Source organism: Hesperophylax consimilis, chromosome 25, assembly GCF_061612785.1.
Source record: "Hesperophylax consimilis isolate HC1 chromosome 25, BYU_Hcon_1.0, whole genome shotgun sequence".
NCBI classification, from domain to species: domain Eukaryota; kingdom Metazoa; phylum Arthropoda; class Insecta; order Trichoptera; family Limnephilidae; genus Hesperophylax; species Hesperophylax consimilis.
Window position 1 is genome coordinate 16,180,240 of NC_142860.1, and position 16,902 is coordinate 16,197,141.

At 31.8% G+C, this 16,902-nt stretch overlaps 1 protein-coding gene across 1 annotated transcript in view; it reads left to right on the forward strand.

Moving 5' to 3' along the window:
* Window positions 1-14,897, forward strand: part of LOC149411578 (serine/threonine-protein kinase 32A) — a 465,118-nt gene extending 450,221 nt beyond the window's left edge. Inside the window, exons 9-11 of the mRNA XM_089646859.1 lie at window positions 11,749-11,920; window positions 13,121-13,381; window positions 13,944-14,897. Of these exons, the coding sequence (XP_089502985.1) occupies window positions 11,749-11,920; window positions 13,121-13,381; window positions 13,944-14,807 (1,297 nt within the window). The 3' untranslated portion in view covers window positions 14,808-14,897. The remainder of the gene's footprint in view (window positions 1-11,748; window positions 11,921-13,120; window positions 13,382-13,943) is intronic.
* Window positions 14,898-16,902: the final 2,005 nt, after the last annotated feature.

The following is a 16,902-nucleotide window of genomic DNA, read 5'->3' on the forward strand; positions in this document are numbered from 1 at the left end:
ATTGGTGTTCTCTTAACAAACTTCATCTGAACATAAATAAATGTTATTCAATTAAATTTTACAGAATAAATCAACCAATTATTCATTCATATAAACTCAATAACTCAATCCTTACCTCTGTTGAAGAAATTAATGACCTGGGGATAACTTTCGACTCTAAATTAAACTTTATATCGCATATAAATAATATTAATAATAAAGGAATGAAAATGCTAGGCTTCATTCTTCGAAATTCCAAAGGTTTCAAGAATATTTCAACATTAAAATTTTTGTATACATCCCTGGTTCGTAGTCAAGTCGAATATAACTCCTCGATCTGGTCCCCCCACTACAAATTACATTCAGATTCAATCGAAAAAATTCAACATAAATTCCTAAGACACATTAATTTTAAACTCGGTATTCCCATTGAAAATATAAATTATAATTACTTGATGAAAAATCTAAATTTATTAAAACTCTCAGATCGAAGAATTATATCCGACTTAATATTTATGTTCAAAATTGTAAATGGTAGTATAGACAGTCCTGATTTAATTAACCTCATTGAATTTCATATACCCACGAGAGCTACTCGTTCTAAAATTTTGTTTAAATGCAACAATATCAGGACTGAGTATTCCAAACACTCGCTTGTACCTAAGTTGCATGAAGTTAGTAATAGATACGCAGATGTGGCAGATCTATTTAACTGCACGCAAGGTAGGTACAAGAGGGCTATGCTATCAAATCTTTTCAATCAATATTAATTAAATCTAATTCTACCTTATTTGCACTATAGAAGCTTATGTACTTGTATCTCTTGTTTACTTACTTTCTAATGTCATTTCACATTCAAATGCCACATATATTTGTAATTCTTTTTTTTAAATATTTCTACGATTTTAACTGTGACATGTTATCATTGTTTATGGTATATTTATACCGTTGATATTAAATAAATAAATAAATAAACAACGACGCAGGAGCATTTTAATGGAAAATAGTGAACTTTTCAAGAGAAGGGATGAATGGCATAAATTTTCACAATTATAATTATGAAACAACCATTAAATGCATTTACTTATTTTAATAGTTTTTTATCAAATCCATACAAGTTTAAGTACACGTTTTCAGGCTTTACAATTGGTTATTTTATATATTAAGATTTAAACCACAATTCCATTAGAAGTATTTGCTTGTGGAAGATGTAAATGCATAATAATTTTTGGAAACAGTAAGTACATTGCTGTTTGATCAAGTATTAAAGAATATATATTACATTTAATATTCATGATTACTTTATGGTTTAATTACAACTTTAATGTGCCCATAACACATTGTGTATTCCGTCATTTAACTTATTAAAGTTTTGTGAAAATACAAATTTGATGTAATTGATTTTGTATCTTGACCACCTGGTTGATAAAAGTTTGTAACAAAAAAAAATGTCATTTTTTTCTGTTGAATGGAAATAATTTTGAGGCTAAAAATTTTATGATTTAATTAATTATACAATACTAAAATACGTATGTACATAATTCTATTAAATTCCAGAAAAAAAATCTGTTTACATTTCATGACATCATAGCTCATCGAGGGTTTTCGTTGCTAATATTACTGATAATCAACGCGATGCTCTATTAAGTAAATATTTCTATTTTTAAAAAAATTTTTCGGTAAAACTTAAACTCTGACCTCAATTCTTAAATCTCATCCCTTTGCTTTTCCATTATATGAAAGAATAATGAATCCTTGGAATTTGAATAATATTCGCAGTCTACGTAAAATTCTATCGCTTTAACAAAAATAATTTCCATATATGAATATGGGCGGCCCAGTTTACGCCTAAGGTCTGCGAATTTTGAATAATATATTTTAAATGTAAAATTTATCAGCCAACACTAAAACTAAAACTCAATTATGTAGCAGAATATTTGCATGTATAAAATATTGCTGACCGTACCGTCACTGTTACAGCGGGGAATTGATGAGTGATGAGATTTAAACATTCTTTGCAATACAAATATCGAATTTATTTATTGTTTTCAAATTTAATTGGCAACACTGATTACTTAAATAGATTTGGAACATAGCAGAACCTTTTTGATAAATTAGTTATTTTTTAAATTTAATAATTACAGACACACATAAGTACTTATTATATTAAAAATATAAAAAAAAAACAAATAAACCGTCAACCGCAATTTAACAACAACTAAAAAACAAATATATATATATATATAAATAAGTATAAAAAAAATTAATTTATAATTTAAACATATATTTTAATGAAAAAAAAAATGGAAAAAACATATGTATATATACATATGTTTACATTTACATGTATTATTATATATTTACATATACAATAAAGATGTTGTGTAATATTATTATTTCACGTACCTTCTTTATTATATCGGAAAAAATCTTTTTATTTTTATTATTTTTTAAACAAATATAAAAACAACAGTAAAAACAACTCTTGAGAAAGTTTTACAAAAGTACAAATATTCCGAGTTCAAATTCCTAGTTCGACGCAATGTTATCGAAATTTGAATATATTATCCTAAATATAAGTTTGTTGCATTATAATCAATCTTCCTCTCTTCTATCAAGCATTAGCTAAAATTGCCTCGCCTTCATTCAACATTTCATCTCTTCTAAGTCTGAACTCAATCCCAATTTTCATCTAAATAAAATTAATATTTAAATTCACATTTCATTTCTCCATAATTTTAAATGATGGCCAAGAACACCCTTGAAGGGTGAAAGCCAGAAATAATAGGAAAAAAAGAATCAATAAAATTTCCATTCAAAATTTGAAACTTAATTAAATTCGCTTAATTAAGCGAATTGTATTTTGACATGTAAGGGTCATTCTTAACTCCCTAGTTGCTTACTTATAGCTTATTGATGAAAATACTCGTGGGAGCTGAAATGAGAGGATTGCAGTATTATATCTGAAATTCAAAGAAAAAAATAGCCGTCATGGGACGCCTGGCAAATGTGAAACATCGAAACTGGTTTGTATTAAAGGAAGTAAATCAATTTTTTAATTATAATCGAAATATACACAAACATGTATTTATTTCAAATTTAAAAAATCTTCATCCTTCAGAATAGATCCATTGCCAATATTAGTGAGATTAGAAGTGAATATACCGCACAGAGTTTTGGCGGCCGGGCGGAAAAAACCTACGAGTCACTCGGCTAGTCGTCCGGTTTCCGTGCAAGAGCGTCGTCCCGTCTTACAACGCTTACTATGCAAGATTTAGTATTACCCCCTTGTCGTACCAAAAGATGTTTCACATCAAAAAGAAACATGCATATTGCATAACCCCAAACTTCCCGACCAACTCGTTTAAAATTTTGTAACATTTCACTCTAAAGCTCTTCAGAATTTAACAGTATAAATAAATCTCAAAATTACTGAGCTTCATTCCTATTACAATGAATAAACCAATATTTTCTTTCCCATTGCACCAATCGCAACTTGTTCTGGTGCAAGTAGCGTCATATTGTAGCTTTCGTTTCACTCCGCCCGATCCAATTAAAATACTCAACTTTGAAATGCAACCGTTCCGCTTAAATTCCACTTAAATTCATTTAAATTTCATCGAGCTGTAAAATGGAGAAAAATAACCCATTCAGTTCAAAATGTTACATACTTTGTTTTCACATGATAATATATATTTTTGAACTTTTCATGTGAATTGGGCACAAGATTTTTAAGCCATTTACACTGCAACATATCAAATTTGGATTTATTGTTTGTAGCTAGGATTACAATGAATTATAATAAAACATACTGATTTTAGTTGTCGGTGCATGCATGATGCGAAAAATTGCGTAAAATTAATCAAGTCCAATGAACTTTTAATTCTAAATACTGAAACTGTATTGAATCATATTAGACAAGCGATAAAATGAGGATATTTTTTTATAATTAGCAAATATTTATTTGAAATGTGTGTTTGTTTCGTTTATATGTTTGAGAGATGTGGATAGAGGAAGTAATTTTTCAAGTGTACCAACATTCGAAACGTGAATTTCTTCTTTTAAAAGGCAATGATTTTGAGGATTTTTATTATAAATATGCTTTCAACTTCATAAATTCTACAATTATGGAATACCGTTATTTTAAAATAATACATCTTATCTGCGGCACGTTCCAGAGTGGTAGATTCTTGCAATATCGACCTCGTAAAAGACTACAAATCAGAAAATAAAACGTTGTTAAATTTTCCTGTAGCCTTGGATGAGATCTGAATATCAAAGTACTTCCCAACCTTCCTTCTCCCCATCTTCTTCTCCAACCTGCTCTGTTCATCATCACAGAAATATCCCAATAATTGTGGATTCATTTGTCTCTATAGAACTAACTCTAAACCTCTCTCCTTTGGAAGTCCGTCGGGAAAGAAATGACCTCATTTGCTTCTTCAAAATTATAAATGGTATTATTGATTCACCTACTCTACTGCAACTCATTCCCTTTAATATCCCCTCGCACAGACTCAGAAATAATGAACTGCTCTTCTTCAACAATCATTCGACAAATTATGGATATTATTCACCATTGTCCAGAATGTGTAGACTGGTCAACTCAAGTCAAAACCTTAACTTTTTTGGTATAAGTCTGAATGATTTTTGCCGGTCGCTAAACAAGTGACGGAATATTAAAAGTGTCCCGTGGTCCTGACCCACGGCGTAGTCTTGACTTGATTCGAGTAGTCACTTTATTTTCTTGTATTATATCTGTCTTATGTCTTTGCTTTCAAGTACCTTTGTCTACTCCTGTATTTTTCATTTTACTGTATTCGTGTTATAATTTTGTAATTTGGACGATGTCCGTTTATTAATAAATAAATATTCATTTGTTCAAATTTTCTTTAAGAGTCCGCATTCCGAATTCCATTCCAAAATATAAATATTGGACAATTTAACTTTTCAATCTCTTAAAAAACATTTGCCAAGTGAAATTCCCTGCTTGGAAAAAAATCGCTGTGTGCTTTGAGAATTATAAAAAAATCAACCCGTAACAAAAACAATATTTTTTCTTAATTTCATAATAGATGATTTTATACACAGGTACTTTTTATTTGACTGGTGATTTTACCTTCCCCAAATGGACAGGAGTTCACGCCAACAACTGAGCCAAATCCTGATTGCGTAGCACCGACATCTATTTATCTCTTGCAATTTCATTTTATATGTGAGCGCGCGTGTGTGCAAGAATGCTACCAAAATGAATTGAAAAAATGTATTGCCATCGTCAACGAGTTCATCTGCCGAGTTTCAGCTCGATCGGTTGTCGGAAAGTGGGTTAATTTCCACTTCCAAGATGTGCATTAATTCATTCACGAAAACCAAATCGAAGTTCCAATAGAGGTATTTAAAATCACATCTGGTTCTGTTATTTAACTATTGTTATAGGTTATAGGTATAAAAATTTAAAGTGTTTCTTTAAATGCAACCATTTTCTTCTTTTTTTTTGAACGTTTACTACGGAGCCGTGAGAGGACAAAAATAATTTATAAATACGAGTATTTTTATGTATCTGATCTAATTTGCGTGTTATTTACACGGATATATACTAATTATCTACCTACTACGTTAAGTCGATCATAATAACCGATTTATTAGGATAAGAGATAAGAAAATAGTTTTTTAGGTTTTTAAAGTGTTAAAATTTAATTATATGGAACGAGTAACGGTGGAATTTAAAATGGTTCCCAACTTGATATAAAAAACGCTGCTCGCTTCTGCACTTTTGCTACTAAGAAAGATAAATTAAAAATGTTAGATTAATTTCCGATTTACAAAAAACCTGCATTATTTTTTTATAATATAAAATATATTATAAATGGTAATCTTTATAAAGCGCCATTTAGTGATAAAATCATCTCAAGAGAGCTTAAATAAGGGTGAAACATCCAATAGTCCCAACCGCCCATAACCGGACAAGAGCGCCTCTTTGGGGGGAGGCGGGTTAATTAGGGATTGTAGGAAGGTCTTTATTAATACGGGTCGTGAATAGGTCCTGATTATATGAAGAATGATAAACAGAAGGAGGAAAAACAAATGATTTTGGGGAGTGTATTAACCCTAGATTCATAACCTATCTAAGAGGAACATTATTCATAAACATTCATCTCACACACGACGACTAAATTTAAGTGACGATTTTTGGAGAACTTGTAAATAAAATAAATAAATTAAGTATGGCACTCTTTAACATGTTTAATTAGGTAACAAAAAAAATAATAAACGAGTTAAAATTAAATTCCATTCGTACATTCCACACACATGAGACCGCGATGATCCATGCACATATACTTTTTGCATTGCTTGCATTGGAACCTTTTCATATGCCGTTTTTTATAATCACAATAATCAGAAACCTTTTTTTTTAGTACCACCTGGACCAGGTGTGGCAATGGTAAGCATTTCATCTAAAACTTCGGCGATTTTCCTTTTTAGGCATCTCTTCAAAGTTGGCATTTCGTGTCTTTTACGTAACCATGTCGTTATCACTGTCGGAATCTGTCGGGACCATTTCATCCAATTCCACATGATCTTCGACATCACTGATTTCTACATCCTTTTGCTGACTGGTAAAATCATCATCACCAGCATCAGATAAACGATTCAAATAGTCACTAATTTGCCGATCATCCATTCTAAAATAAAATAAAAAGATTTGATGTAAAATACACACAATAATACATTTTGAACGATAAAATAAGATGTAACTATAAATAATAACTCATATAGAATAATATCGTATACTTACTTTTACCCTGTATAACCAGAACTCATCAAAAACAATGTTTTCAAAATAACTTGCTGTCTCGTCAAAAGTTACACTATTCATAAACATTCATCTCTCAGACGTTCAAAGATCTATAACTTGTCCACAAGACACTGCGAGGCAAGCGCACCCGCGTTACTAATGAACAAGGGATCTAGGAAGGTACTTGATAGATCATCATTCTATCTCTTTCACTCGATATACTAGAAACAAATTTACGTTTTGTGCGGTCTGTGGGACGAATGGTTATGAATCTAGGGTTAAAACTGAATCAATGGGGAGGGAAAGGTTAGACACTTAATTGCTATGTTGAAATACCGCCATTCGCCATCGAAATGAAGCTTAAAATGACTTTAGACGTGTTTTATGACCAGTTCAGGATATCCAGGTACTTTCCTACCTTCCTGTGCTCAATCTCCTTCTTCTCCTGATCCCTTTCAACCTCGAAAAATACCACAAATATTGAGATGCTATAGTCCCGCTTTGTTGCAGATGATTGAGAGCATTTGTGACTGTTTTACGGTATTCAAACAAAAAAATTTAAATCAAAAGAAAGTGAGAAAGATGATGGTAATTGGAAGTTTAGATCTCGTTGCTAAACGTAGCTAAACCCATTTCCTGCAATATATGGTGTCTTATCAGGGCAATACTGGGAGTATCTTCAGCTCTGTAAAACCTTAGAAAATTGAAGCTTGAAAATTAACTCTAATGTAATATCAGGTTCCTTTGAATTTTCCAACAAAGGAAGCGTTGGAGAAGTTTCTGTTATTGCATGAAACGTATATAGTTTGAGTACATTCTGACATGAGTTCAGCTACGAAAGGTTGCGATTCAATATATTTCACATTTCAAAGAAAATTTACACGACATTGCAATGCAAATTTTTTTACTTCTTCTGCTAAAAAATACACAATAATACATTTTTTTACTTGTTTAGGTATTCCTTAATAAGTATATTACATATAATCTAAATCAAAAGCGTAAGTCTATATTAATCTATATATCTAAAAACTATGGAACGGAAGGCTATAGCGTCATGAAAATAAGTTAAAATGAATTTCTTGGTTTCGAAACTACGTCTAGCTGGCAACGACTATTAAATCATGAGCTAAGAGTCCCAACTACTCCCTACCGTCTGAAGCATGTGGGACTATAGCATTCCCAATTAGGGTATGTTGTGAGGCTGAAGGAGGAAGAAGAATAGAAGACGAAGGTGGAGAAAACACTCCACCTTTTTTTTCAAATTGCTTTATCCGTGTTTGGTGGTTACCAAACACGAATAATGCAATTTGAAGCAACGTTTCCATTCTGAGTGGTGGTCTTTTGCCGAGCCTATTCCACTACACTATCTAATCACTTATGTTGTTTACGTTTTTTATTTTTTTTATATATTTATATATTTTTTAATGAATACCGCAACTGTTATTAATATTCCAACTGCTTCCCACCGTCTAGAGCCAGTTAGACCGTGTTGTGAGTGTATTATGTGTGGTGACCAAAAAAACTTTTAAAGGAAATTTATAACTGGCTCCAAAAAAAAAGGCCCCAGCCAGCGACCGATTATTATTTTATTTTTAACATTAACTGCCAGAGAAGGCCCCAATAGAAATTAAGTTCCTTTTATAGCATACCATGTAACCTTTTGGGATGCTGCAAAATTTGTATGCAATGTGGACAAACGACTCGAGAAATGATATATAAAAATTTCCATGGGGCCCCAAAATCGTAGGGGGGCAAAATGATACGCATTGGGGACACATGACTAGGAAAAAATAAACGTTGCTTTTGCAATGATGGAGGACTTAGCTAAAATTAGTTTGGGTTTAGGTAGTTAAACTCGTGACGCCTGGGTGAGAATACAACGTATTTGTCCACTCGCTTACTATTCGGTGAAGCTGATATATTTTTAAGGTTAACTCGTGACGCCTGGGTGGGAATACGACGTATTTCTTCACTCCCTTATTATTCGGCGAAGCTGATATATTTTAAAGGTTTCCGTTTTAGCTTTAAATAATACATTTCGATTGTCGGGATACTGACTCTCCGAAAAATAATCGAAAGATTTTTTGGTTTGCCCTTCGATTTAGAATTTTTGTTCGCCTGTGCTGCTTATTCCATGTGTTTCGGTATGTAGAAATTAATATTCCACTCCCTTTTCCCATACCGCATACCTACTACAATTGGGGATACAGTGTAGAAAATTTCACCTGCGACGTGTTTCCATATCTTTGTGAGGATAGCAACTAATTTTCCACTTCCTTCGCTCTCATCACTTATCTAGTTGAGGATGCCGTAGTTCCATAGGCTCTGAAGTTATTGAGGAATGCGGACTATGTACCTTATTAGCATTATTTTCGGAGTATTTTTTAACATACCCGCAGCCAAGTGGCTGAGTAGGCAGTACCCAAAATTACTATCATCATATATATTAGCTTAAATGCTTGACATATCATTTTAGTATTTTACGTATTTCTGCGCAAATACATAAGTTACCATAATTGACTGAATAATTGGGATATCGATAGTTTAAAAGCCCATAAGAAAAATGCATGGGGTCGTCGGAAGACCCACTTGGTTACAGACGTTTTGTTTGGCATCTTGGCCTGTCAAGAATTAAGAACTATGTAGGCAATCTACATTTTTTTTAAATCAAATTTAAGCTTTAACTTTTTGTTTGACCTTTCATAATGCAACATAACATTTGTATGCATAAAATGTGTACTACAGAATTGAAAATTATAATTGCAGAATTTTTATTTATTTATGTGGTCTTTTAAATGGTCATACTTAATATGTATCTCCAAATTAAGATTAGCAATCTGCCTTGCACAAACGCCTTCAATAAAATCATCATCAAAAAATGTGGTTCGTTGTTTTTCTGTAGGTTTACAATTTTCGAAAGGGGTAACTCGGTTTGCTTGTTGACGGTTCAAGACAGCCCTGTTCATAACCCGGGCAACGCCGGGTATGCCTCGCTTGTGTGCAAATATTTCTAGTTTATTCTGACTACTTCCTTGCTTCAAGACTTTCACTTTCAGACTAGCCATTCGAAAGTCGCGGGTTCAAATCCTGGCATGTGCAAGAAAATTTTATTTGATAATTTTTTTTTATTTTACAACCTATTAATTTAAAATTATTTATATTATATTTGAGGCACGAGAAGCAGATATTCTCAGTATCTTGTATTATGGTATAAGACCAGCCTTAGGAATTGATACGTTGCTTGAAATGGATTTAACCATGTTTGGTGACCAGATCTGGATAGCCAGGTAAGATTCACAATCCTCTTCACCATATCCTTCCCCTCCCCACTACCTTCAGCCTCGCGATATACCCTTATTGGGGATGCCATAATCGCACTGGCTCTAAATGAGCAGTTGAGAGATAGTCACATAAATACAAATAATAAAAAAAGTCCTGAAAAGAATTTGAGCTGCCAAATATGATATCATTATAGGTATCAGTTAATACCGGTAGTAATAATATATGGCTTCAGCATTATAAGGCATTTCGCCTTCTAAAAATTATCTTTCTTGTTGTCAGTTCTGTAGGTATGCCTTTATAAAACAAATAATTCTCTAAAAGGGTAAAACATCGACCCCTTTGAAACGAGAAAACCATTCGTGTAAAGTAAATTAGATTTAGGTACTTTTTGTTTGAATCTATTGAATTTAAAGAGTTAATTGTGATTATTCAAAACCAATTCGCTTGTACATAGATTACTTGAAGTTAGTAACAGGTGTATGTAACAAATTGTGCGGATCTGTTTAACTGCATAGAAGCTAGTTAGATATTACTATATTATCTTATCTTTTAAATCATTATTAATTAAACCTAAGTCTACTCATACCTTTTTTTTTTTTTTTTTGTTATTTGTTTTTGGGGTATTATGCCGTGTTGCGCTAACTCCTTCTTTAGCCAACGTTTCGGACAGCATTGCAGTGTCCATCATCAGGGCAGTTTCGGACACTGCAATGCTGTCCGAAACGTTGGCTAAAGAAGGAGTTAGCGCAACACGGCATAATACCCCAAAAACAAATAACAAAAATACTTTTGGCCGTGAAAATCTTAAATCATATTCTACTCATACCTGTTTATAGTATTTTGTATATACTTATATCTGTTATACTTTCTGTCGTCATTTTATGATCAAATGCCACAGTTAACTGTTATTTTTAAATTATTTAATGATTATGCTTTTATTCTGTGACGTGTAATTATTGTGAATGGTATTTTTTTTCCGTCATATTAAATGAAATAATTTTATAACATGAAAAATATTTAGTTCAATATTTTGTGAACATATAGTAGACCTCGCATCCAACCATCGAAAAGAAGTTTTTAATTTTATCTTATTTCATAACTCAAAACATTTTTTTTTTAAATTTCTCCGAATTCATAAGATTTTATGTTGCTATAAATACCTTCCTACTTAATTATGAATCATAAATATTTACATTTTATGTAACTTTTTTTTATTTCACTAAAGGAATTGTACAAATTAAATTTTTCTTCATAATATTGAAAAAATTTCACAATTATTAATGAATAATCTTTACTGAACCACAGAGCAATAAAATTTTTAAAAATTAAGTAATATATGAATGATTTATTATTAAGTAATTAGCTATTTATTTACAAATAGTGATGATTTACTCAATAAAAGGAAATTTAAAGACATCATTTTTGGACGTGAGGTATACTTTTTAAGGTTCACAGAACTATTTGTAATTTTCTAGAAATAAACTCCGAACAGTTGTGCACCGGTCCAAGTTATCAATAGGTACTTGCTTAAAAATTACTTTTTAATGCTGTTTTACACTGTTACACTGTAACTAGGAATAAAGTAATTACATGTGCTAATGACAGCGTTCTGTAATTGTAATCTAGGTACTAATTTTTAAAAAGTTCGCCGATGAATAGGTATTTACTTATCTAAAAAAATTGTTTTATAGTTTTCCCGTGGATTGGTGGTCACTGGGGATAGTGGCCTTCGAGATGGTCACAGGAGAGAGGCCATACGATATCCACTCGCAGACCGGAGTAGCAGAAGTCAGGCAACTGTTCACTGTTCCCCTGAGGATGCCTTCAGCAGTAGATAAACAGCTGGTGGATATCATCAAAAGGGTAACCACAAATATTCATTTTCCATTCTTTGACTCTTAATCCGCATTACTTCAGATAAAGATTCCGAAGAACAATATTATAGAAAAATTACCAAATTTATTGATTTACAAAACTATCTAAAATTTTAAAAATGAGACGACTTATGCATTTGTTTTAGCAAGGTATTTGATAAGGTATGTTGTAAAATCTTAATTGCCAAGATCACAAAACTTGCAATCAGAGGAAAACTTTCTAAATCACTAATAAGTTACGTACTTATGTGTCATAATACTAAAGAAGGGTTGTTTCACAGAATTTTAACAATTCATCAAATTATAAAGTTATTTTTCAAGTTCTATTATAGTTTCTATATTCTAGTTATACCTCAATGAGATACGGGCATGTAGTTAGGTGTCTAGTTAGGGGTATTAAACAAAAAAAAATGACAAAAGAACAACACGTGCTGAATTTTAGTACTTCTCAATATTTTACACTCTTTGAGACTTTGAGTGTGACCTGAAATTCTTCAACTCATTAGTATAATTACATTTCAACTACCCGTATTTAAATCGACTGATCACGATACATTTCAATCTAAAAGTACTACTACCAGTTTCCAAATGTATTCGTAAATAACCAGAATTCTCAGACTGTGAAATACACATACCAGAATGTGAAATGTTTTCCATTCAAATTTATATAAATGCACGTTAACCACTTAACAAAACTTCAGAGTAATTATCAATGTCTTTCATTATTATGTAGTGTTATACGGCAAACTTAGTGTTATACGGCTTCAAACTTCTTTACTTTTCAATTATTTCTTCAGAACTTATTGAAAAATTGTAGTTTTTATCACATTATATGATAATTGGAATATAGATTGTAATAATGTATTACAATCTATGCTGGAAAACTTTATAAATTGGGAATTAAGTTGTTCATAACGTAATTATACTCACTTCGGAACTTATTGTAAAATTGATTTTTTTATTCAATTTACTTTTTTTCTGTGCTGCATAAAAATAATGTCCGTGTTACAAAACTTCAGTAATTTTGAAATAAGTGTTTCCTAACAGCATAAAAATTTTAGGGGTATGGTTAAAAGTATTTTTACTGGATGTTGTCCATGCTGTTCGAACGTAAAAAAACCGGAGCCTTTCTGTTTGTAGGCAACACTCGATCAAACCATTATTTAACTGTTTTTTTTATTATTTTCAGCTCCTGTCCGTTAGTCCTGGTGGAAGATGCTCATCTCTCGATGAACTCAAAAAAATACAAGCGCTTTCAAAATTGGAGTACGAGAGGGTATTTCAAAAGAGCTACAAACCAGACTTCTGCCCGCCCAAGGACCATTTAAATTGTGACCCAACCTTTGAACTCGAAGAAATGATCGTAGAAACTAGACCTTTACATAAAAAGAAGAAGAGACTGGCCAAACAGAAGTCCATACGGGAGATGCAAGTCGGCAGCTTAGATTTGGTGCGATTCTCTTAATTGTTGAAATTGTTTTGTCACGATATGTTTTCATACCATAATATAATGTATTAATAGTCACGAAAAAAGATTCTTACTTCTATATTTGTGATACGATGGATGAATATGATTGATGCACTTAGGGAGGGTAAATACAGAGTTTTGTGGCGCTTTGATACTCTAGCGGATAGTGCGGGTTAGCGGTTAGTGCACCATAGCGCTTTAACACCAACGGAAAACTTGATGATTAGTTAACTAGTAATTTAGAACAAGATTAAAACTATACATCACTGCAAGTTTCTATTCAGATCGAAAAAAAATTTCAATCCGATTCAATAAAAATGCATACGCATATACCAGCCTTAAAGATACGAGTTTTTTTCCTCTGGTCGTAAAAAAAGTTTCATATTTAAATACTATCACAATGTTGTAACTCTAAGCAAACTTATCAATTAATATATAAAAATAATTTTATGAATTAAAGTTTCGCTAAAAATAGAATTTTACTTTAATAATAATTTACTGCTTTTATGACATACAGTATTAAAACAATATATTTGAATTGCAGGATTCGCAAAACTCACCGACAGTCGAAGCGTCGATGCTAAACATCATTCCAGAGTTCATCACATATAACCGTTACAAGGAATTAGAAAAACGGGAAATGAAGAGATTAAAATTAGAGAGACAAATCAAAGAAGAAGAATGGGAAAAGGAACTCGCCACCGCCATGGGAGAGGAGTTCTCTTTAGAAGAAAAGGTAGAAGACACCGGCGCTACAACCATCACTCAAAGAACTCAAGATGGGTGCGACATACTCCAGGCACGAGAGATCTGCACCTTTTCAAAGTCGCTCAGTGAAGATGGTCAAAGTTGTGCTAAAGATTGCAAACACACCAATTGCAACAAAACAAACAGTAAATCTTGTGAGAGCAGTACAGTAAAAAGGGTTAAAAAACTTAGTGACAGTGAATGTGAAACCAAAAAAGAAAATATAGAGTCAACTTCTTTTAATACGCCCAGTAAAAACGACAAAACAAAATACGGAAGCGAAAGCGACTTCCTGTCAATTAAAAAGAAACACGTTAAAATATCATTTGACATGGGCCTATTCAATTCTAAGCATAAATCACAATCAAATAGGAACTTCTCTCGAGCTAGTAGTCTTAAAGTAAATTCTGTTAAAGATGCAATTCCAGAAAACCGAGATAATACACCCAGTGATGTTTTAAGCAATGTGCCGGATCTCAGTGACAATGTTAAAAATAGAATTGCGCATTCGCCCAAATTGAAGAATTCTAAAATGACGCAAGACAATCAAAAGGCGTCTACCTTCATGGTAGACCCAAACTATCAAAAAACTAAAAACGAAGTTATCAAAAGTTACCAGGCTTCCTTGTGCTCTTTGAAAAACGATGATTCTAAAAGTTAGAAAACTGATGAATGTCGGATGAGTTTTTTTCAGACTAAGTAAAGCTTGCAAATTAAAAATTTAATAGAGTTAAGGGCATTTTTTTTTTCAGTGAGCGTTTTGTTATCGTGTGTTATGTAAGAGATTTGCTATATTATATTTAAGAAGGGATATAATATTAAGATAAAGTTTGAAAATATTTGATATTTTTTATTATATCAGAACATTTCCATTAATTTAAACTAGAAGCACTTAAAAAAAATTTTTTTAGGAATTCTTTTAATAATAGATTGCAATTTCATACAAAAAATAATGTACTCAAGAATCAAATAGGTATTTCTTAATAACTTTTACTAATTCCAGGCACAGCTATTCTAAAAATTTCAAAAATCTCAAAAGTTTTTGGAAAAAATTTCTTTAAAGACGTTGGGAAACTTTTGTGATTTTTTAATATTTTATTTCAAAACTTAGATTTCTACGGTTATCTTGAGTAGTCCAAATCCAACCCTAAAATGTAGCGCCAAGAATCGGCGATAAATTCTGGCGTTATGTAATTTTCTGGTAAAGAAGTTTAATTTTTTGTACCGAAAAAATTATATTCTTTTGTAGAAAAATATTTTTTGTATGGAAAAAAAACGAAATTTCGAAAATTTTATCTTTTTTACTTCTACCATCATGTAGAATCACCTCCCAAAGTTTGTGCACTTTAGCCCTGGAAACCCTGTAAACAAAATATTATGTTTTTTTGTTGTATTTTTTTCCTAAAGTTCCAATTATTACAATTTTGTTATTTTGAAGCTATTATTGTAAAATGTAGAGAATTGATATATGTACACATAATTATTTAAATATTTTTGTGTCGGTGTGAAAACTGTTGAATAAGACTGTATAATTATGAAGGCTAAACAGAAAGCTTAAGGGTTTGTAACAAAAACATTTCAATTATTATCTGTTAACCTTTAGGCAAATTCAGAATACAATTTTTATTAAAAATTATTATTCACGGTAATATTTTCAGAAATTGTCCTAACCTCTTTTTAAAGGGAGATGTTTTTTGAAATTCATTTTCCATGTGTGTGTTAGATATCATTGAAATAAAATCGTATTAAAAAGAGTTATTTTACATCAAACTGTCTTTACTACAAGTCTCGTAGAACTATATAAGTATTGGAGGCGCTATTGCGTACTAATATCTCATCTAAAAGTTTTCCACTATAAGCACGCTAGAAATGGTGTGCGGGACTGAATTCGTTAGTTTCCGATCGCTCGCCGTTAAAGCGTTGGAGGACAATTATTTGAGGTCGAAATATGGAACCAAATTTTTCGCACGGTGTTTAATTTAAATTGCATCAATGACCAGGGTAAATCCGAGTAATAACTAAATAACTTTGAGAAGCGAAAATAATTAGAATAAATTTCATTAAAAAAACGTATCTCTGGTGTAGGTTACTCCAGTAAAACCTTTTTGACACAAAAATTTAAAACCTTAAAAAATGTGTTGTACACAAACAAATTTCCGCTTTATTGTAAAGATTCTGCTTTTCTGGTATATATATTAGGCACCCTATTTAATTTTATTGGAATAACTTGTTTACTAAATTCCCAGGGTTATATTCATCAATTTAATATTAAATCATTGAACGAGTAGATAATATCAACTAATAAATTTAAAAACATGAAACAGAACAAGACACAAAAATAAAAAGTAACGGTCGCATCTTGGAATGGAATATATAATCTCTGTCTTACCGGAACAATGTCATGATGGCCGAGTAGTTAGAGACGTTACCCGGTAAGTAATATCGGGTTTGATTCCCAGTTGCAACAATATCTATTTGCTGTGTCTCTGTTCTATTTTTTTTTTTTTTTTTATATATTTACTCCACACAGGAGGCCCTGAAGAAAATAATTTCCCTCAGGGCCTATGTCATCTTTGGGGATGCTGTGTGGAGGGTCTTTTTGTGAAGAGGAAGGAGTGAACATGGGTCTTGAAGAGTCCCATGTTGTAGGAGGGAGGAAACACAGAGGCCGGCAGTTCGTTCCACAGCCGAGCTGTTGAACTTAAGAACGAATCGTAGAAGCAACCCGTTCTCATGTGACAAGTGTCAACTGTGTA